The sequence below is a fragment of the Hipposideros armiger genome, unplaced genomic scaffold, assembly GCF_001890085.2.
Source record: "Hipposideros armiger isolate ML-2016 unplaced genomic scaffold, ASM189008v1 scaffold_336, whole genome shotgun sequence".
In the NCBI taxonomy this organism is placed as follows: Eukaryota; Metazoa; Chordata; class Mammalia; order Chiroptera; family Hipposideridae; genus Hipposideros; species Hipposideros armiger.
In genome coordinates, this window is record NW_017731686.1 from 1,729,652 (window position 1) to 1,753,451 (window position 23,800).

The 23,800-nt window shown below is 40.8% G+C and overlaps 1 protein-coding gene across 1 annotated transcript in view; it reads left to right on the forward strand.

Moving 5' to 3' along the window:
• Nucleotides 1–1,281: 1,281 nt before the first annotated feature.
• CLVS1 (clavesin 1) overlaps nucleotides 1,282–23,800 on the forward strand; it is a 178,294-nt gene continuing 155,775 nt past the window's right edge. The window contains exons 1-2 of the mRNA XM_019661130.1: nucleotides 1,282–1,476; nucleotides 13,147–13,767. Of these exons, the coding sequence (XP_019516675.1) occupies nucleotides 13,199–13,767 (569 nt within the window). The 5' untranslated portion in view covers nucleotides 1,282–1,476; nucleotides 13,147–13,198. The remainder of the gene's footprint in view (nucleotides 1,477–13,146; nucleotides 13,768–23,800) is intronic.

A 23,800-nucleotide genomic window follows, 5' to 3' on the forward strand; every position in this document is an offset into this window, starting at 1 on the left:
ATAAAAAGATTGCTTTAAAATGCTTCAGTAAATATGGAAACTTTAGATAAATATATGGAAGAAATTCAAGTTGTCCAACTTGATAAAAAGCCAATTTACTTATAAATCGCATCATGTTATCCTATGATTTTACAAACTTGATAATGGGGGGGAGTACTGTATTTGGTATTTTGCTTTTCTTCACTTACCATTTTGTGAGCCTTTTTCTTTGTTTTTAATAGCCTTCAAAAATGTTTTTAATAGCTGCAAATATTATAGGCTATATACAAACAGTTTTAATGCTTTCATTATTTTTGACAATTTCTTTGATCATAAATTAAACTTATGTACATAAATGTTTATCTGCATATCTGATTATATCTTCAGCATAAGGTGCGTGAAGTAGAATTATTGGGTCTAAATGCATATGTATTTTATGACACTTGATGTATATTGTGAAATAAATTTACAGAAAGGTTACACTTTCTCACTATTATTGCAACAATATGATATAATAAGTAGATATAAAACTTAATCCCAAACTACACCTCAGTGCTATTTTATCTCTGTTTACTGGTGAGGTTAAGTTTTGAAAATATGTTTGTTGTGCATTCACCTTTCTATAGTGAATTCCTTGTCATTTGTTCTTTCTCTTAAGCCATTAGTGTTTTTCTTTTAATATATGAGATATTTTATACATGAAACATATATTTGTTACAATTTTTCCAAGTGGTATTTATATTTATGCTTTTATAATATTTTTGCATTCAAAAGCATCTTTCATACACTCAAACTTATTGACCTTTTTCTTTGTGATTGCTTCTATCCCTCTTGTGCTTAAAAAAAAAAAACCTTCCCTATCCTAAGATCAGTAAAATATTTATGTTCTTCAAGTTTTTAAAAATAATTTTAGTTTTATATTTAGCTCTTTAATCTATGTGGAATTAATTTTGATGGGATGAAGGCTTTAATTTGAGCCTTTTCCAAATCGCTCATTTTCTTACCACCATTTGTCAATAAAATTATCTATCCTTTCCCCCATAGGTCTGTGATACTTATCTTCTCATCTGTTATACTTACACACACACACACACACACACACACACACACACGGATCTCTTTCACAAATTGCATTAATCTGATTGAAAGATTGTTTTTAGGGTTGGGGGTGGTGTATAATGGTTCCAAATCTTTTTGTTCCAGATGTTACAAAATTACAATAATTCTTGTTATTGTCTTGACGGACCCGGGGAGAGCAACCGTACGGAGGCATTTAGGACCCAGGGGAAAGCCAGGCTCGGTATAGAAGGACAGAGTCTCTGGCGCACACGCCTCCTACCAAAATCACAGCCCGGCGGAGCCGGGGCTCTCATTCACAGCTTTCTAGAGAAATCTAAGCCCGAACCTGCCAGAATAGGGGATCTCACCTACTCAGCACAGCAGCGAGGACACCTGCAGAAACACATTCCCAAAGCAAGGCTGGGCGGCCGTGTGAAGGTATTTGTTGCCTTTTTTTCTCCCTTCTGTATTTGCAGCGCCTCCCCGCCTTTCCTCCCGCTCTTGCGATGCTATGGCTGCGGCGTTTCAGCACTTCTGTGCGTGGACAGCTCCCATCTGCAATCCCTCTGCACTCCATCCCTCAGGCACCCTATTCTTCGCCGCCTCCGCGGTCCATCCTCCTCCCCGCGCCCGCTCAGCCTGCGCTCCCTTACACCATCAGCACCCCCATCTCCACCATCATCATCATGATCTCCACCATCACCAGCGCCTTAACTACAGTCAACACAACTGTGTCTTGTCACTTAGAGGAAGCCCGAGGTCCGCAGGGTAGAGGAAAAGGGCTCAAGTTTTCTGACATGGAAAGGAAAGTTCAGGTGGACGACACCTCTGAAAACAAAGAGAGACGCCTGCTTGCGAGAAAGGGAAAGTGAAGACAGGAGAAAGGGACCCCGGGGAAGGGGGACAGATGGGGCACTTGCCAGACACCAGCAGTTAGCCAGCTGCCTTTCAGCAGATTAGGGACTGTTTAGTTCAGGAAATTGACATGGCCTGGGGCGTCGTGTTATTCCAGTAAAACAGATACATAAACTCAACCTGTGTTTCTGGTTTTCCAATGGAGAATCACCAGGAAGCAGGGTGGGGGTGACTGATGACTCATATTCACCCACGTTCCGTTTTCCGTTCTTAGCGTTTAGAGCAGAAACTCTGGAATTAAGTTTTTCACTAAAATGTTTTGTAAAATGGAGACCTCAAAGGTTAACTCTGTGCCCAGAGTGAAAATTTAAAATGATGGTCATGATAATAACCTAACAAATGCGGCTCTCCTTGGAAAGTGCTATTTGTTGAAATGTCTCTTCCTGTCTACTTATTTCATTTCAAATTTCCAATCTTAAACCTCTCTTTGAAGCAGAGAAGATAGAGCCCTTGCCCAAATGGCCAAAGTAGTAATGATATTCAGAGCAGATGGCCTGGCTTTGTTCACCACTAGTCAAGGACTGACTCAGATTTGGAAGGCGAGATTTTGCGTGCTCTATCAGTAATCAGGCAATAACACCATTTTCCTATAATAGTAAAGGGTAATAGAGTGCAAAAATTGAAAAGGCATTTTACGTAACTGTTCTATCAGGCTCTGCTTTTAGAGTGCTGTCATTTTCTTTTTTAGCTGAAGGGAAGCTGAAACATCTTTTAAACATCTTGAAGGTCCAAACCCAAGTCATAGCACCCCTTTAATTTAGCCAGGAATTTTTTAAAAAATAAGAGCTAACAGACATCAGAAAATGCATGCATGAGCCTGTTATAAATATAAATCTTTGGGTGGGTACTCATTAATCAATTATGACTGAATAGCAAAGTATTGGTTTTCTTTTTTGGCAGATTGTTTTTCCATAAAATCAACATCTTAATTAAAAATTATATGGATCATATTTCCATATGGGAATAATGTCAGGTCACAGGTGAAAACCAAGTTGAAACCAGAGCACAGAAAAATGTTCATTTAAAAATCACCCTTGTACATTTATTCTGCCTCTTTAAAAGGAGACAATAAGGCAAGTTTCATCTAAGCCAGCTTGCTCATCATTAGAGGCATTATCAAAAATAAAGAACAGTCACAAACAAGTATCCTTTGAAAGAAGTTCTGAGGAAAAATTCACATGAAATACTCTTCTCGAATGAGGAATAGTAGTATTTTTTTCTAAAGTTACTTACTGCTATTAATTACATAAACATTGGCACAATTCTATCTGCCTGTTAGGTGCACTTAATTTTAAACTCAAATCATGGAAACTAGTGAAAATATGTGGTGAAATGGATTTTAGAGAAGAATATTTGGTCATCTATCTACTGTCCTTAGATTGGTAATATCCACAGCAAACAGTACCTCTCAAGTCCCTAAGCAACAAGATTCTTAGAACTCCCTTATCTGTCTGCAAAGAATGGTTCAGCCCAGACAATTTCTAAATGTGTATATATTGCCAGCTTTAGCTTCTTTGAACCAGAAACTCAGGCCAGAAATCCAGTGCCTCCTATGTTGCTGTCTTCCTGTGCTTAATACAATTTCCTGAGGCTGGGGAAATTTCAAAACAAGGCTGTTTCAGTGAGATTTACAGGCATCTGTCCCAGAAGTGATGCCTTTCTCTGACTGAAATACTATGCTGAGCTTATTAATTTTTATAGAGTGCTGCTACCCTGGCTTCTTCTTTCTTTATTTTTTCTGTTAAGGGCTATTTTACTTTTTTCCTATTTTCAATAAGAGAACTTTCTCATTTTTATAATAGATTTAAAGGTGAGCAGAAAACATATTTTCCAGCAGAGTAGCGTCATATACTATCGTAGACACGCTCACAGAGGCACATTCCTTTAGAATCATGGAGTGTGAAGCTGGAAGGTCCTTCATTTCCCCAAAGGGGGAACCCATAACTCTTCAGAACTGGTGGTCTGCCCTTTTCTGCACGCTTTACAAAGGGACACCTACCTTGTTAACCCTGAGCAGTATATTCCTGACTACACACTCCCTCATAGCAGAGCCATCCTTAGTAAATGGATTCCGGCTGGCTTGGGTCTTCTCTGCTTTCCTGTTACACGGTGACTCAGCCAGAGAAGGTAACAACAGAATGAGTATACAAAGCATGAAGTTTGGCCAAATGCAATCAGCCCAGAAATAGCTCTCAGCATTACCAAGAGAGATTTTTTCCCCCCATTACATCCTGCTCCCAAATTTTGATGATTTTGATTATTGTTCATTTTATCCAGATTTCACTGGAATAAATTTGTTTCAGGAGAAGATCCACAGTGTGAATTACTATGAGTCTGCAACCCCTAACATCAGCCCCAAGTGTTATATCCCTCTAGAGAAAACTATGGTTCATTCTCAATCCAAGTTTTTCTTTGCTTAGGAGAAGTTTGTCTTTGGTTTGATTCTTCACAGATGTGGAAATCAACAGGTCACTCTCCTCTCGATAAGACAAACAAACAAACAAGTTTTGTTTATTCAGTTAATAAGTTCATTATTCTTTACTACCTCTGCTGTCTCCCATAGACCTTTATTAAACCTTCTCTGGCAAGGTAACCCTATGCAGTCCCTCTTTATGGACTTATTAGCATGTGACAGGGAGTATCAGAGAAAGTTTTCTGTGTGGGAGGTTAATTTTCCACGACATTTTCTTCTTCCTGACTTCTGAGGCAGCAGGCATCTTTCCATTGTGTTGGAGATGATGTGCTCTTGTTTCCTGGGCCCTTTTAGTCAAATCTCCAATTCTTAGATATTGTGGGGACCACTTTCCCCATCTCTTCTCCTTAAAAATAAGGAGACAATTCAGCTTTTATTATGTCTTACATAAGTTTTTATACCTTTCTATGTGTCAAGTACATAGTATATTCAGTGTTCATTATTTTGTAGTTTTGGAGGCAGTAGAAGGGAGGTCATGGGCCCGGGAATGGCAGATGGGGGCTCCAATCTCAGGCTCTGTAAATAAAAGGCCTCTTCTGATGTGTGGCCAAAATGAAACAAAATAAAAAATTATGTGAGATTTTTTTTCCTCTTTCCTTTTTCTTTTGCTCCTCCTCTTCTCCCTCCCTCCTTCTCACTTTATTTTGCTTCCTCCCTCCTTCCTTTCTTCATTGCTTTTGGTTGCTATTTAGAGCATGCAAGCCTGAGTGAGAACAATTAATGGGGTGGTGTGAGAAGCTATTATGAGTGCTGGTACTCCAAAAGGAGTGAACATATTGGGGATGCTTTTATTCTCTTCTTGGACGTTGTAGCTCTGTCATCCACAGCCAGTGTGAGCTCTAACCTCAACGGCGATTAACCTACCTTCACAATCCCTTTGATTCATTATAAATCCTCTAGACCAGTGCTTTCCAAACATTAATATGTGTACAAATCACCTGGGGATTCCGCTCCCCATTCAGCAGATCGGGGTGGGTCCTGACAGTCTACATTCCTAACAGGCTCCTCAGTCGGTACTGCTGACCACACTTAGAGAAGCAAAGACAAAGAAGTTCCCTTCTTTTTTAACATTCCCACCTTTATATCTGACTATTCAGCAATGGCACTCACACTAAAACAAAACAAAAACCACTCCAAGTGCTGAGGCAATAAGACCTTAGAGATCATAGCTCTACTTGGGGAGAAAGTTACACAAATAGCCCCTTTCCTCCGACCTTGCCCGTATGCGTCCTGCTGCATGTCACTGTCACCAGGCAGTTTTCTTAACTCTGATACCTGCTGCTGTCATCGTCTGCCTAATCATATCCAGAGGAAGGGACCCAGTCACATAGATTTGCTGGGAAAAATACCAATTGGAAAAGGGGACAAGCAGACTTAGGGGCCATCTTTGGGTAACCCTGCCTTTCTTACATCCCTCCAGATCCTCTTCCTCAAAAAGAGCCTATTCTTAGAGAAATAATCTGTTCCAAGTGTTGTTTTTTTCTTTTTCTCCCATTGATACATTTAAGAAGCACAACCAATCTGTTTTTAAAATTGGGGCATTGGCTGCCAGTGACTTCTTATGAGGATAGTTTCGTGGCATAGAAAAACATGCTATTCAAACGCTCTTTTACTTTAAAGCTTTTCTAATACGGTGAGGTAGCAGAAAAACCCACAGCTTCCTTACAAGTTTTGTTTGCCTTCAACTCTTTGCATTACCTGTCCCAAAGCAAACTGAAAGAATAAAAGTTTTATAGATTGTTCTAGAAATTGGGACACTAGCACTCCTGTGTCAAATAGGTCTACTTCATCTGAGGCCCTGCCTATTCTGGTTATGATCTGGCATCGAATTTGGGTAGAAGTTCTCAGCTTCTTCACTCTGATGGAACTCATTTCAATTCACTTTTAATCTTTCTTAAAAGCAGGAACAAAAGGGAGCAGATGACTGTGTGCTTAGTTGCTATTTTAGAGGGAGCCAAGGGAGTCTACACGACGAATATTTATGTGGCAAGGGCAAGCCATGGGCTAGGATGGAGCAAAAGGTGATGAACAGTTGACTGTCAGCCAGGGGCTAAATTCTGGTTATGCTACACTTTCAGATGATTCAAGGTCTCCCTTTTATCTTTCCAGACTACTCTGCCTGCTCCTGATATAGAGAGTTCATATCTGCAAGTTGGCTCATGGTTGATAGAAAGTCGATGGGTCGGGGGCCAATTTGTTGCTTACAGGGCTTATGTCCCTTTGCCAGCACTTATACAGGGAAGTCCTACAAGCCCTAATGGTCCATCTCAAATTCATCATTTGGAAAAAGGCTCATTTCTGGTCAGCACCAAAGAATGTTGTCATCAACCAAACTCTAAGATTTAAATGTAGGCTCCACTGGCAGTAAGGGAACATGTCATCTTCAAGGAAAGGTTTGAAATAGAGTTGTACTTAAAAAAAAAAAAAGATTTTTGCTCACTGTGATTTTCAATTTTAGTCTAGATGTATCAACAGCATCTATTTTTATTTCATTCAGTATAAAAATTCTTTTCAGCATTCCTAAAGGGAAAATACATATTCAGTTAAAAAATTTGAAGAGAGGTTTTACAAAAGTGAAGAGCCATAAGGATTAACCTAAATTCAATATACATTTACAATTTGGAAACATAACAGTCACACTTAATGATGAATAAGATAGTTGATTAGGCTTTCACATGGACAGTTTTATCCCTGACATTCATTTTTCAAAGAGAAACCCACAAAACAAATATGGGTATAGTTTCTCATTTTATATTTGTATTCATTTAAATCTATATGCACTTAAAATTGTTCTTGGTATTACCAAGAACACCCAGAAGCAACATGCATTCCAGGTATTGTTAATTAGTTATTGATGTTTTTATACTTCAAATAATATTTAATCTTTGTAGATTTTCTCTTTCTGGTCATGACTACAGTATACTCTTTCCTCCTCCAGTTTGGCCAGTTTTACAACATCCCTTAAATAATCTTCCCGAGGACTGGCGGGGTGTGGGTGTCTGCCTGCTGTGTGAGTGAGTTATGGTGAGGGCGCTGGTACCCAGGGCGGCGTGGAGAAGGCACCTACTCCAAGAGTCAGGGCAGGGGATGGGACAGAACATGGGCTTTGGGTCATGTAGGCTTGGGTGTGAATTTTCGTTTCTTCAGTTGTATTTAATTGATCTAAATCTCAGACTTATCCTTTTATCTAATAAGCAATAACCTAGCTTAAAGGGTTGGTGTGGAGATTAGATCATATAACATCAAAGCCCTCGGCACCTAACAAGCACTTAATGAATATTTGTTTGTCTTTTTCCCCTAAGTTTAACACTAACTCATTATCTAACTTTAAGCCGAGTGCTTAGCTGTTCAGGGGCTCCAATATCCTTTTATTTATCTGGAGACAACAAAATAATATCAACAAGAATATTACAGTAAATGTAAAATGGAGCTTTTCATTTCTGAAGCACTTTTACCTGCATTATTTGACATAATCCTCAGCGTCTTCCGGGAATTATCTTTCTTCTAGGTATTGCAGGATCATTGTAACAATGAAAAAAATAATTGATAGAAAACGCTTTGAAATAATGTATACATATTTGTAGACAAGATGTGGCTGTTATTAGTCTGATTGTTTCCCACTATATTTAATATTTCTGAAAGTGATAAAATACATGAAAATGATAGATTATGAAATAACCAAAATAGATTCCACCTAGACCCTTTGGTTTATAAATGCTGCTAGGTTGTGTGTTTATAAGTGTGTGTGTGTGTGTGTGTGTGTGTGTATAAATAGATTTTTTTCTAATGGAAATTTAAGATGAAGTATGTCTCTGGAATCTATGAATGTCATGCTTACAAATATCATGATATAGAGACTCTCCTTTCCCTTAGACAAAAGTACTGCTACCTAACTTTCTAGTTCATTAGAAAAAGCACGGATTTAAAGTGGAAGTTAGTTTCTACCTTGGGTTCCCTAGAGGGTGCGGTGAGTTACCTTCCATGTATTTGGAATGATCTCTAAATAAAGAGCCATTGGGGACCCAAGCAGCAATGGGAAAGATGGTTTCTGAGACTGACAGGAATCTGCCTAACATGCTCTTTTTTTATCCAAGTGCATTTTACTGCCCAGGTCAAGCGCGGCACTCTGCTCGGCATGGCAAAGCCTCAACCCTTCTAATAGAATGGCAGGGTTCTTTGATCTGGCGTTTTAGCCCAGGAGAGTACATAAAGGAAGGGCAAACAATTATGATAACTGGAAAAGGCATAGCCAGCGAAGGTTTAAAGAGTTTCAGTTGTCTTTCAATGAAGAAACGAAGACATGATGGCAACTGGGTATCTGTAAGCTATGGTATGAGGCTACCTAAGAATGTCTGTTGGCACCTTAGGCCAACATTTAGTTTCTGGAATGCTAAACCTGGAATGGACTTTAGGAAAGAGAGTGAGGCTCTGAGAGGGAAAGGTGACTTGATGAAGGCCACATAGGTGTAAAGTAGTAAATATTAAAACCTCTCTGCTATACTTAAGGCAGAATAGCACAGTAGTGACTAGCATGGGGCTGGAGAAAGAATCTTTGGGTTTGAATCCAGTTTCCACTTTTTAGTAGCTGTGTAACCTTGGGAAAGTCATTTGACTTCTTCTATACCTTAGATTCCTCATGTGAAAAATAGTGACCATGTTATACTCATTTCATACAGTTCTCTTCCAAGGATTAAATAATGTAGTATATATAACTAAAGAGTATGTAAGTGCCTGGGACATAATAAACACAGCTATAATGAATAATAAGTTGTAGCTATTATTATTATTAATACCACCAGGACAGAAAACCACTTCTGCTTCTTCACGTGATACCAAGACTAATGTATCCTTTTATAATTGTTTGACCAATTCAGAAAACTTAAATGAGAACCAAGTCCTTCACAAGGAAAAAAAAAAAGAATACAGTCAATTGAAAAATGCTACATCCTAGAGAACATTCTTGTATAGCCTAGCATTTTTAGGGCCTTAAATATTATCAGTTGAAGTTGTTATTTAAGTAGTGGTCTTTTCAGACTTCTGAAATGAAGAATTTGCTTTTAATGAAAAATATCTATTTCATCTGAAGTGTGAAACCCAGTGACCCTGGCTTGGGTATTCTCCCCAGAAGCTTCCACTGTATGCTGAGCACAGAATAAAGATATAGATTGAAGCAAATTTATTTCACATATTATAGATTGCAGGCACAGCTATGTGTGGAACTGGGCCATGAAAAATGCAACCTCACCTCTCCCCTTGACCCCACAGTAATTTATCTAGGAAACATTGTTGAGCTCCCTGAGCTAAGTAACTTACTCCCAGCAGCTTTAAATCTCCTGTGCGGGACGAACCAGTGCTCTGCCTTGTGCTCTAAGCACTCTGGGCCGTGGCTGGGAACTGTACCATCATGCAGCATGCTTCGAGGGGTGATGATATGAAGTACAACGTGCCTAGGCTAAGCTCTCCTAAGAAAACATACTTTGTAAATGAGGGAGGAAATTAAAAATCAGCTGCAATGCCCTCAGAGCATCCTAGACATACCTACACAGAAGGGGAGACCACTTAGTCACTGAAACAACATTTTGACTACTTTATTCACTTATCTGCGTGTATTTATAGAGCACCTACTCTGTGGCAGGCACTGTTCTTGGCACTGAGGATAGGTGGTGAACACAACCAAGTGGCTGTGCTCATGAGGTGCCAGACACTGCACTGGGGATACACAAACGAGTGAGACCCAGCTCTTTGCTGCAAGGAGTTCAGAGTAAAGAAGGAGAGAGGGAAAAGGCAATAAAGTGTGGTGTATTGGAGCGCTATAACTACCTATGACCTCTGAAGATCAGTGAGGGTTTCCTGGAGAAAATGAACTCCAGGATGACGCGTGAAGGGCCAAGAGGAGTTCATCAGCGGCCCCTGCGGGCAGAGAGGCCCACAGAAGTGACAAGAAACAGCGAGTGGCTCAATGGCCGGATGGTGACTCTGGAGAGACAGGCAGGGACCAGGTGGTGAAGGGTCTCAGAAACCATGTTACATAGCTTTATGCTTTATCCTAGGACAATTGGTAGCTATTGATCAGTGTCAATCAGGGAGTGGCATGAGCAGATTTCAATTGTAATACAGAGAATAAACTGGAAAAAAAGGCAGCAAGGCCACTGTAGGGAGAATGTTGCTGTTCCAATCAGATGAGGTGTGATGGGGCCTAAACAAAAACGGTGAAAATGGATGGAAAAAAATTGGGCAGGTCTGAGAAATATTAGTGATTGTCTGGAAGTGGGCGGTAAGGGAGAGGGTGGCATGATAGCTGACTCCCAGGTTTCTAGTGTGGGAGACGGCAGATGACGGCAGCCACTGAGAGATGGAGGTGGAGGGGTGGATTCAGAATGAGGAACTACGGCTAGTTCAGTTGTGAACATACTGCGTTTGTGGTGTCAATAGGCATCTAAGTGGAGGTGTTCATTGGATATGTAGCCTGAAGATCAGGAAAGAGCTTTGGGCTGACGTTCTCCACAGGTAGGTAGTCAAATCATGGGGTGGGATTCTGGAAAACACCACATTTAAGTGGTGATCACACAAAGAGATGACTGAACAGGAATGGACAGAAGGTGAAGAAAAAAATCAGCGTATATAGAGTCACATAAGCGAGTGGGAGAATGAGAGAGTTTTAAGAAGAATGAAGTCATCTGTATCAAATACTAGAGGTCACCCATAAGATTGAAATTTGTCTATTGGATGTAATAACAGAAAGGTCATTCATGAGTAGGGTGACCCACTGTCCCTGCCAATGCCTGTTCTTCCAGCATTATTATCATTAGTGCCCCCTAGTGTCTAAATTTGGATAATAAATTGTACGGTCATCCTGTTTATTGGTTGGTAAGAGCAGTCAAAGACAGAAGGAGAACTGACTCTGGGTGGTGAGCACACAATGTGATATATAGATGATGCATTACAGATTTGTACACTTGAAACCTATGTAACTTTACTAACCATTGTCACCCCCAACAAACTTTAATAAAAAAAACAAAACTGAGAAAACCTAAAAAAAAATAGATTGCAGTGGGTGTAGAGGTGAATTGGAAGAGGGAGACATCAAACAAGGGAACTTTCTGAAGGGGTGTGGAGAGGCTATTAGAAAGGGAATCTTAACATCCGATGGTCAACGAACTGGATGGATTTTGAAGTGTCTTCCAATCCTGGGAATAGTTCATAGCATTGTTTTCCTTTGCTATTTCCTTTCCTTAAAATTAGTGAGAATCAAGACTCTGTTCTATTTCTCGTCTCCACAAACTACAGAGCTAAATGCTATTTTGCAAAGTCAGTATGAAGCAGAAATGTGTAAGTTGATTGATTCTCTTAAGAAAGTACTACTAGTCCTAAATTAAGCAGAAGAATCGTTTGGCTTTTAAATTATTTTGTATGACAAAGCATTGCCAACAATAATTAGGTTGGAAGTAAATATTCTGCCTTTTATTGCAATACTGTTGACCTAGGGGAGCTAGGGGAAAAAAAAATACATGCCTCCAAGTTTATTTTTGTCTTCTGATTTTTGGAACTTCCAGGTTAGACGAAACAGATGTCTGAGTTTAAATGTTTATATTTAAAATGAGAAAACTATGGATGTCTCTCTGTGTACTGTTTAGGTGGTGAAATCATAAGAGATGTATCTCAGGTGATTAAAACACTCAGTCATTATCACAGGTGAAATAATATCTCAGACAACAGAAAGTTATAGAAAATGGAATGACTTTTAAGCCTGCGTAGATATAGCATTAGGTAGGGAGGCAACAAAGAGTTTCAAGCCCCTTTGCCTTCCCTGCAGACAGGTGACAAAGACAAAGAACAAAACAGCTGTAAATGTCCACATCTAAGCATCCTTCATCAATGCTGTTGAATTCGATTATTGCAAATTTCCAGCCCTAAGCCTGTCATTCCTTTCCCCACCCCCCACTGTTGTTAGTTTAGGTTTGAGTAATTGGGTACCTTTGGAGTTAGGCTAGGGTAAAAGGCCTTTAGCAGTGCCTTTTTTTGTTAAGGTACAAATGGCTGTCTTTAAAAAGGTAGGGGAGGGGGGATTTCTGTGAAAGATACTTCTATTTGACAAAAGAGGCTAATGGGAAGCAATAAATTGTACGGCAGCCATAATTTCTCTGCCGTATCTAGGCCTGTGAATAGCCCCATAAAGCATGCTGTAACACGAAAGGATCTCTCTTCTCTTACTGCCTCTTAGGGTGATTAATAAAAGAGCAATCTATTACTAATCTGACCATATACTATTATGTGAACAAGTCAATGTAACTAAAAAATTCCCCAAAATATATCAAATACGTGCATATTTATGCATTTAAGTTGTTGTTAATAAAATTATGCCCAATACACAGAGGGTGCCAAAAAATGTATACACATTTTAAGAAAAGAAAAAAACTGTATTAAAATTGTAATACAATGAGTGACGCCAGCATTCATTTGATGAACACCATCTTTTGAGCGAATGTCATACTGCACATTGTTACGTAATTCAATTCCACTTCAAAAAGTAATACATGGATAACATCTCTTAAAATGTGTATGCATTTCTTTGGCACCCCTGGTACTATCGTAAAGATAACGGGTCCTTTATCTAATCTAATCAAGCCTATAGCAAAATGGACTGCTTTTCTATCTAAGATTCAGTTCATCTGTGCAACCTTTCTTTGTATCATTTCTGTTTTGTTTCTCTTGTTTTGCAGTAGCAACAGCCTCGGTTTTGCTCCTTTTTTGGATGGCTTCCACCACACCTGAATGACCTACTGCTTTCCAGGAACAGAAAGAAGACCCTTGATCTGTCTGTTTCAGTGGCAGCCTGGTAGTAAAACAACTGTTGAATGGGCCACGGTTTCAGCAGACCATCACGTGAATGGGACCAGTCTCTCTCTTCTTCCCAAAGATCAGAAATTAAGCATCTGGACAGATTTGGCCAAGATGACCCATTTACAGGCTGGACTCAGTCCAGAGACTATAGAGAAAGCACGCCTGGAACTGAATGAAAACCCAGATGTTTTACATCAGGATATTCAGCAAGTCAGAGACATGATCATCACCAGGCCTGACATAGGGTTTTTACGTACAGATGATGCCTTCATCCTGAGATTCCTCCGAGCCAGGAAGTTTCACCAAGCAGATGCCTTTAGACTCCTGGCCCAGTACTTCCAGTACCGCCAGCTAAACCTGGACATGTTCAAAAACTTCAAGGCCGATGATCCCGGAATTAAGAGGGCTCTCATCGATGGGTTCCCTGGAGTGCTGGAAAACCGCGACCACTACGGCAGGAAGATCCTTCTGCTCTTTGCAGCCAATTGGGACCAGAGTAGGTAAATGTAGATAGTGTCTTTACTTGGTTTTTCTTTTTCATAAACGTAGTCACTGCATGTTTGGGGCTGTCTGACTTTATAGAGACTGAGGTTTCATTAAAAAATATGTATTCCACACACCCGTGAAGGAAGTTTTTAGGCCACATGTTTACTGTCATCAAAGACAATGCCAGATTCCTAACGGTGTTTTGGAATAACAGAATCGTAGTGTTAGCATTGTAAGATACCTTAGAAGCCATTATTCTCTTCGTCAATGTGAGTCATTTATTTTAATAAAATCGAAAGCTTGTCTTCTAGAAGAACCACACAATCTGTCTTTAGTGTTTTCATCTTAACAAAAACAACAATAGATTCAGTAGATGGCTTTAGATCAAGTGTTTTCAACACAAAATAATTTCTTGGATCCTCTTTATGATTTAAAAATTTGTATTTCTTCTGAGTGCTGGACTTTTCTATTCCAAATGTATGCTAGCCATTTCTCCCCGAATGTCCCATCAAGAATCACAAACTCAACACGTCCCAAACTGAACGTGTCATCTTCGCCACGACCTGCTCTTTCATCCATCCACTCTTTCAAGCCAGAAGTCTGCGTGTCATCCTGGTTCCTGGGCTCCATCTTGCCTTTGTTTCTCACATCCAGTTAATTGCCAAGCCCTACCCTTTTCTTCTTAAAAAAAAAAACCTCATCTCTCTTTTTTTTTTGCTCCCATTGTTGTTGACATAATTTAGGTTCTGATCATTTCTCACCCGCATTATTGCCACTGCCTCCTTGTCTAGTGTCTTCTGAGCCATTTTGTCTACCGTGCTTTCCCGAAAATAAGACCTAAGCCCTAGCATGATTTCTCAGGATGCTCGTAATATAAGCCCTACCCCAAACATAAGCAACAGTTAAGATCGTCAGCCAGACATGACTGTTTGAATACATGTAGATTTTTGTACATGAATAAATGTAGATTGCTGGAACAAAAATTGATATAAGACCCGGTCTTATTTTCGAGGAAACACGGTACACTGTACCCAGAGGGACCCTTCCAAAATGTCACCTTCTCTCATGTCACTCTCCTGATTCAAATTCTTCAATGACTTCCAAGGGCTTCAAAGTAAAATAAGGCCCTTGATGAGTCTATGATCCACCTTCTCCATCTTCGCTTCACCTGCTGCCAGTTTTCATGTTCTCTGATCCAGCTGGTCGGAAGTATACGACTTCTCTTGAATAGCTTTTACGTGCCTCCAAGACTTTGGTCATGTCCCATCAGATACCTAAAGGAGAGACCAGCCACTTGTTGTCCCAGTTCCTACCATCCTGGCTACAATCTGCCCACATCTTTATGGGTCTTCAGGAAGTTGCCTTCATCTACCCCCACCCCAGCCCTTTATAGTTAGGTACCTTCCCCTGTTCATGTTGCCATTAAAGAACTTCCAATAGGAGTATAAGAACCACTGTTCTCATAGTTACTTTTGAATACACACCACATTCTCCACTAAGCATGTATATATTATCTCATTTAACCCATCGAGAGCTTTGCATGACAGGTACATTATTATCCCTGTTTTACACTTGATGACATGAGGCTTTGAGAAGTTCAGTAACCCAGTGTCTTACAACTGGCAAAATATGGAGTGGGAGTTGAGCCCTGGTGGTCTGACTTGAGAGCAAGTTGTCTTAATCCAACTTTATTGTAATGGTGTGTTTACTTATGTGTTCTTTCTTACTCCTCCTGCCAAGACTGAAAATTCCTTGAGGGAAGGAGAGTGTATCTTTTTCATGTTTATCTCTTTGGCATATGGCACAATGGCCAATATAAGTTGATGAGAAAGAATGTACGAATCAGTCTTCAGTGGGGCTGGAGCTTTCACAGAAGTGTCATCATTGAAATTTTTATGTTACTTGGGGAGACATAGGTTTAACTTTGAAAATATACTAAAAAACTCCTCCCACAGTGTAACTCAAAGGAATTTCTAGGGTGCTCCTTCACTTTTTCATATCACGACTTTGCCTCTTAAAAATTATGATAGTATAGGATACCTTAGTGACCGCTGGCTATTTTCTGGTTAACTAACTGGGATAGGATAGTCTTACCCTGAAAAGGTATTTGAATATTTTCGCACTATCAGTCTAGAGTTTGGTTGGGTCTGTACCTGAGCCCAGGGTGCCTTTCCATGTTTCTGCTCGGTTTTTCCATAAGTGTTAATGATAAACCTCTCATTCCAATGCCTTATTGATGAGAAAGATTTCCTGATCTTTACAGTCACCATCCATCATTTACTCAACAAACATTTAATGAGTATAGACTTTGTGCAAGGGCTTGTACTAAAGCACTGAGGACAATGATGACACACAGGGTCCCCACCAGCAGAGAGCTCATTGGACAACCGGCTGTCCAGCAATGGTGCAAACACATAAACAGCTAATTCCCATCTACTGTGGGGGAATTTCTTCTGAGATACACAAACCATCAACACAGGGCATCAGTTTTGAACTAGAGGGAACGGCCATCCTTTTGAGAATGGAACATGAACATCTGGGTTTGGGAACAGGAAAATTTTGATGGTTCTGGAGAATAATCATGCTGACTTCATTTGTGCTTGGTTGTAAGTATTCTAGAACTCCCATCTGCTAAGACAGATGATGATTTACACAAAGAGAAATAAGTCATAGCAAAATGCTTTATTTTGTAGTATAGCATTTGGTCTGTATAGATCTCAAAATGCGTTAAGAAGTAATAACTTAGTAATAGTAAGAAGAAGCAACTCTCCGAGGGAATAATCCAAATGTTTATGATTATGATAACCTTGAATGAATTACTTCACGTCTTTGTTCCTCAGTTTCCTCATGTGTAAAATAAGAAGCTTGAACTAGGTAATTTCTGAAATACCTTCCAGCTCTAATGGCTCATGAATGTGAAACTCGTTCAGCCTGATCCTATGGATGGAAAGAGATTTTAAAATTCACTTTATAGCTCCTAATCCACTAGGCTTTTTGAAGTGATCTCTCTCTCTCTCTCTCTCTCTCTCTCTCTCTCTTCCTTCCTCTCACTGCTCCCCCCCCCCACTTGAATCAATGTTTTTCCAACTGTACAATACTGTTTGTTCTAAATATTTTGGTTTCAACAAGAAGGTTAATGATAAAATGATTCCATTGACAGCCAGAGATCATTAGAAGCAAACAAACCTCGGTTAGAACATGGATACGCTGTTATGTGATTTACTGGTAATGTGATCCGGGACAAACAAACTCTGTGAGACTCAGTTTCCTCCTCTGTAATGTGGGGATGACAATGATGTCTAAGAAAGTAACTGGAAGGATTGACTGAAATCATGCATTTAGAAATGCAGTTCATTGTTGGGTGCAGAGTAAGCACATGGTAAGCAATATTAACTTCTAGAATTATCCTTAATATCATAAAACATCCCACTACAAAAATAATAGAACACAGATGGTAAATAAATGAAAAATACCGGCAAGGACACAATGTTTGCAAATGGGAGTGTGCTGATGGGTGAGATCTGCCTGCACGCCCGTCCTAAGCCCTTGTTTGTTTTCTCCCCAAACATGTTCCCCGTCACACAGACCCAGCCTAAATGGGGCCAGAAAGGCCTGGGAAAGTTGGCACAGCTTTGCAAAATGATTGCTTCACTCTCGCGGCGAGACTGAAAAGACTGTCTCATCTGAAAGGTTTACTGAGATTAAAATGGTTATTAATATTTATTAAAACTATGTAAATCCCATTCATCTAGACCCAGACACCAGGAACAAAAGCGCAGAACGGTGAGCGATCGGAAGCACGATCCTCTTGAGGGCGTGCAGGGCTCTGTCTGCTTGGGTTAGGCATGCAAGCTGAGGGCCAGGAGCGCTCCGGGCTATGGAGCATAAACTGGCCTCCTCCAGAAATTGGACCTCAGCAGAAAGCTATCTGACTCCTCTATTTTCTGAGGCTGCCAGGCTGAACCGAAATCAATTAGATTAAATTAGCACCCACATATTCATTCATAAAATGAAGTTGGCACTTTCAGGGTCAGCAGAATTTACATTTCAGCTCACCAGCTCGCCAGCTTTGTATGTAATGGGGACTTAAGGGGACACGACTACTCAAGGAGCCTTTTGACCTTTCCTACCTAAACTCACATGGGCGTTGGCAAGGGTTCACAATTTGCCCCTTAAGATATGATAAAAATGAAATCTGTTTTTTGTTTTTTTCTGAGTTGCCTACTTGCATTGCACTCAAGCGTACAGCCTGCTTTGCCCAGGAATGCCCTTCCCATGGAGAAGGAAATGTGAGCATAAAGGAGCACATCTACTTTGTCTAGCTTTCACTCACTTAAAAAAAGAGGTAACCTTGCTCAAGTTATTTTGCTTTCTGGAGTCTAAGTTTCATCAAGTACTGGGTATAATATCTGGCATGTGGGGCTGTTGCCAGGATTAACCCCCATTGCCTGACTTAATGATATCCAAGAGGCAGAACAGGCCAGTGATTAAATGTACGAGCCCTGAAGCCAGGTGGCCGGGTTCAAATGCCAGCTGCCTCCTAACCACCCATGTGATCCTGAGCAAGTTGCTTAAATTCTTATTACCCTCCAGTTCTCACCTGTAAAGTGGAGGTGAAATGATCATATGTTAGCACTAGTTGGTGTTCAATAAGTGGCAGTTGTTTCTTAAGAAAAAAAATTCAAATCAGGCAAATATCTAGACTACTGGGTCACAAGATATACTTTCAGGATTTCATGCCATTACCAACTTTTCTCCATATGGCAAAAGTATTTAAAAAATGCATCTGAGACCCCAAGCCACCATGTTCCAAAGTCTTGTGTAGTAGCTCAGCTGTGGTTCTGAGAGATCACCTGGTCTTAGGGCCTCTACCTATTGTGTTTATTATGTTCTCAGGATGTAAGAAAGGCATTTGGGGGATCCAGTCAATGAAAGCCCCACAATAGACTACTTAGTATCCGTTAGTAGGCAGTGTAGACCAGCTGGTCCCCAAGTACTTCAGTGGGGGAAAAACAATTAGAAATGCATTGCAAATAATAATATATAAAATTACACTAGACGTTCTTTTGTCAGTATATTGTTTATTTCTCACAATTGAAAGCTCAGACATCAGCAGCAAGGTTGAAAATTAGTGGAAAAGTTGGTTATGTAAGGAAGCTGAGGCACTCTAACGATGAGCTAAGTTAGGGTCATTAATTTAGTAGAGAGAGCGGGCAGATGAACAGCTTGATTACTACCTTCAAGTGTATGGAGTTATTATAAGAAGGCAATTAACCCAGTAGGCTCTTTCCCCACCATATAGAACAAGAGATAAAAGGTTTCAATTGAAGCACAACCAACTGGAATGGAGACGAAGGAACCTGAGCCTGGACCTCAGACCCAGGGCCAAGACCTCAGACCCAGGGCCAGGACAAGGGTGAGGGAGTCAGGCATTTGCCTGGGGCACAAAAACACTCAGTAATCAAAGTAAATAATATTGTCATAAAATAGTTTTAAAAATTAATGCAAAAAAATCCCTGATGAACAAAATATCACCATTTTAAAGAAGGCAGGATAAGAATGATCGATTTTTCCTTATGCCTCAAACTGCAGTACAGCTCAGCACAGCACTGCTTAGGCCAATCAGGTTTTTCCAGGAGAGAGCCTTAAGTTGGTACCTAGTCAATTATATTACAGTACATAACACTGTACATCTGTCTGCTGTACAGCTACATAGGACGTTATGGTTTCCAGGCATTTTCATGTATGTTTTCTGGTGTGATGCTCATAACCATTTGGGGATTTTCAGGATCATTAAGTGACAGATGATGAATAAGAGGAGAAGATATTTTCTAAAGAGGAAACTATATGACTCCTCAATGGAAAAACAGGCTCAGACTCAGGGCTTATAATTCCAAGCTCATCCCAAAGACATCTGGAGCCAATTGCTGAAGGATTAGATATTTTAAAATATCTATGGAGCTTCTCAAAGGCTGTAAGTGGATTTCTTGGTGGTGGACGTGTGAGCATGGGTGCAGTGAGTCACCATGGAGAGCAGCCGAGGTTGCGGGACGGTGCTTCCCAAAAGCGCTGTTGGTTGGCATTTGGAGCTGCTCAGTTCTTAATGGATAGGATTGTGTCAAGCATTTCGGAAGGTTTAGCATCCCCTCTCCCAGGCTTTGTGACAACCAAAAGGACCACCTTCATATTTCCAAAGTCTTTACAGGAGCTGGAGCCCACTTTGAGAACCCCGGATGGGGAGTATCTAGAAAGGTCCTAAAATAACTGTCAATAGCTACCCTTTGTTAAGCCCCTTCGTGCCAAGTGTCTTATATAATATATACGAGGTGTGATAAAAAAATACGGTGAATGTCTAAATTAAAAAATATATATTGCAGTAAAAGACACATTGCCATTAATCCCCCTCAAAGTACACCCCCTCGCTTTGAACACACGTATCCCATCGTTCTTGCCACTTTCTGAAGCAGTTTTGGAAGTCTTCTTTCGTGAGTGTCTTAGTTGCGCTGTCGTGGCTGCCTCAATATTCTGAATTGATTCAAAATATTTACCTTTCATGGTCATTTTGAACTTTGGGGAAAAGGCTGAAGTCACATGGTGCCAGATCCAGTGAATAAGGTGGATGAGGACACACCGTAATATTTTTATTCGACAGAAATTGCTGCATACCAGAAGCAATATGTGACATGGAGCCTTGTCATGATGGAGGATGATTTATGGTACACTCTAAAACACACCTTCTCTCAACCATAGCTCACACCCGACTGACTGCACAGAACAAGTTGACACACTGTTACTAAGGTTCAAAGTGCCGCTTCCTGTATTGAAAATCCCTGCCTTTCCGATGGATGGCACTCAGCAGCAGCATTCACCATATTTTTTTTTATCACTCCCTGTATGTTTTTGAATCCCACATGGATCTATGTTGTGTATAGATAATATATAACAGAGATGGGATTCTTCCCTAGTCCGCCTCAATGTAAAGACTATGCTTTTCCACTAAGTCCTAGCTATGGTCTCATTCTTAAACTGAACTCAGAATTGCTAAAGCCTCTTACAATCAAAATCTGTATCACTGGTATGTTGCTAAGTGGCAAAGGGGCCCCTGGGTCCAAATTCTAGGTTTTTCACACCCTCCCCTCAGTGCTCTCTTCTAGCCAAGAGGCACAGGGAGGCTCGGTGTAAACAATGCAGCCGTTCTAACGGGGCTCAGACAGTGACTGGGCATGAGAAGCTGGTGCACCGGAAGTTGAGATGATTCTGGGGGCTCCGTGTTGAGGGCCTGTCTAATATGAGGAGGAAGAAAGCAAGTGATGAGTGTCTCACAGCTTCAGTTTGAGCAAATGAGAAAGTGGGTGGGGTGCTGACCAGCAGACAAGAACTTGTTATTCTTAGTGGGACAAATCCAAGCCTCGTTCATTTCTTCATGCTCCAGTAAACCTGTGGAACAGCTACAGCTGTCCAGCTCTGTGAGAGTTTCTGAAGGTCCAAAGGTGGTGTTTCTGTTCTGAGCTGAACAACGCAGAATGGTGTTTCACACGGGTCCTCCCGAAGCTCTCCAGGTATGAAATGATGGGAAGATGAATGCACTGGGGTACCTGACCTTCTTGCCTTCACAATTCTGAAAGCAAGGACACTGTCATGTTTACTTTATCATGTAGAAAACAACCTGGAATCTGTTTGTTCTTAGGAAGCATTTTTTTTCTGAGACACCGTTCAGCTGTTTCTTGTCTCTTCACACCATGCAGTATTTATTTGATGGATATGATGGAGATAGCAGCCCCTTCAGACGTCACCGGTTATTGCTGACCTGTGGCAACCTCCAAAGGGCTGACAAGGCAAACATCCCGACAGCTCTGTAGTGTGATTTGGCACTGGGAGAGAGCATTAAGTAGGTTCTTTCTCCTGATTAAAACCCCGAGGCAGTGGGTGGGATAGAACTCTTCAATCTATAAATAAGTCAGTTGATTGAAATTCACCTTTAGCTTTTGCAAGAGCATAAAAGAGCATTTTACAAGGAGCGGGGGGTCTGTGCCTCTTTCAGTTTGACTGTCCTCTGTATAAGAACTTGTGACACCAAAGGGGACAGCTTTCTAATGTATCAATACCCGGACATTGGTGTGGCAAAAAGAGACGAGGCAAGCCGGGTGGATTTTATGCTTCTCACCAGCACCATGAGGTAACCCTTCCCCCCAAATCCCAAAGCCTATTGGGAGAAGTTTAAGAAAATGGTTAGCTGTCTGTTCTTCCTACAGAGACTTTCTCACAATTGCTCTGGTAGTGATCAGTTTTTCCAGTTGTTATGATCTTAGGAATGAGCAAAAATGAACTGAAGAAAAGAGTTATTATAACCAAAAAGACTGACATTGATTGCTTACCATGAGGCAGGCAGCAATGCTCTTAGGCAGGCGCTATTAATATCCATACTTTGCAGATGATGAAATTGGCTCAGAGAGGTTAGGTAAGCCACCCAAGGTCAAACAGCTGCTAAGTGGCTAAAATAGGCTGGATCTCAGACCTAACTCCACAGTTAAATGCCATGCTGCACAGCTCATCACTAGAACTCATTTGACAATTTTGGGGGCCACTAAATTAGACATTCAGGAGGGCTCTCAGTGAGGTTTCAATAAGCAAACCTCTAAAGTCTCAAAAGACTTGAAAAGGATCTCAGCTCAACAGGCAAATCCTGTTGCCCATACTCCAATCTCACAGAAACCGGGCAACTCACTTGTTGAAAATCCTATTCAATCTCTGCCCTGATTACTTGACAATACTAACAGTGACAACAACAACTTTGGGGAATTAAATATCCTAGCTCAATAAAGGAATTTCGATATTTCTTGGAATGTGTTGCAAACAGTGGTCTTAATATGAGCCTGATTTAAGACAGTGATGGAAGGTGTCGTCTTTGCCTACCCACTCGTTGAATGAAAAGGGGGTTCATAGGCAGACCTTCAGCTGGCAAACAGAACCCCAGTTCTGCAGTGTACTAGCTCTGTGACACTGGCAAGATGTGTGACTCCTCTAACCCTCGGTGTCCTCATTGCCTGGCGAATAATCATATGTGCTTTGTAGGCCTGGGAGGATTGACAGATGCTCGATAGGGAAGGGGTCTGACACATAGACAGCCATTTCTTTTCTTCCACAATTCAGCTTGTTTTCCCACTTCTACATAATCCAGAGTCTAAAATGCCCAAGATATGATTTCTCATTCAGTTGAAAGATCTTATAAAATAGAATATACCCTGTCGTGCACTCCTACAAAGCTTGTGATTGATAAGGAAATGAAGTGAGAATAGTTTATGTTGCTCCCTCAACCCACTGGACAAGTATATGGCTTGTCATGTGGGTCAACCAAAAAGCTCTTTAAATATTTCTTTGAAATCCCTTTTTCCTCCACAAAAACTCCTTATCAGGCATTCTTCAGCACTCACCCTCTAATTCCACTTAGTCCAGGCTCAGCTGCTTTCTGCCTATTGTCAACGTCCCCTTTCGATTGAGCTCAGGCCCTTGGAAGCTTGCCTGTTAGAAGCCATCTCCCAAACGGATGGAATGGAAGAGAGGGCGCTGGGGTCTCTGCTCTGAGATAACACAGCAATGTGTGTCCCCGTCTAACTGGTGGCTGCCCTCAGGAAGATATCGGGGGTCACATGGCTTTTGCAATATTGTTACAATGGCAGGGCAGGTTTGTGGTGAGAGGGGGGCAGCAGGACCAGGAAAGCAAGATTTTATTGACAGCATATCTTTTCAGCCCATCTGTTTCTCCTAAATTTACACTTAACCCAGGCATTTAGAAGATATTACACTCATTACCTTATAGATAAAATAGCCTCTCTCGATGGCTAGAAATTGGAGGGTCTAAGAACAACTTCCTTCTTCTCAGGGCATGGCCCAGATACAGTAGCCAACACTGAACTTGCTTTCCATTACTTGACTTGAAACTGGGCTGCAGTGGGGGCATGGCCTGGGTCTGCTCTTTAAAAGGCCAGGGAGAAAGGGCAACTTTTAATCACAGTGTCACCTGTATGCTGCATTCACTCTCAGGTTTTT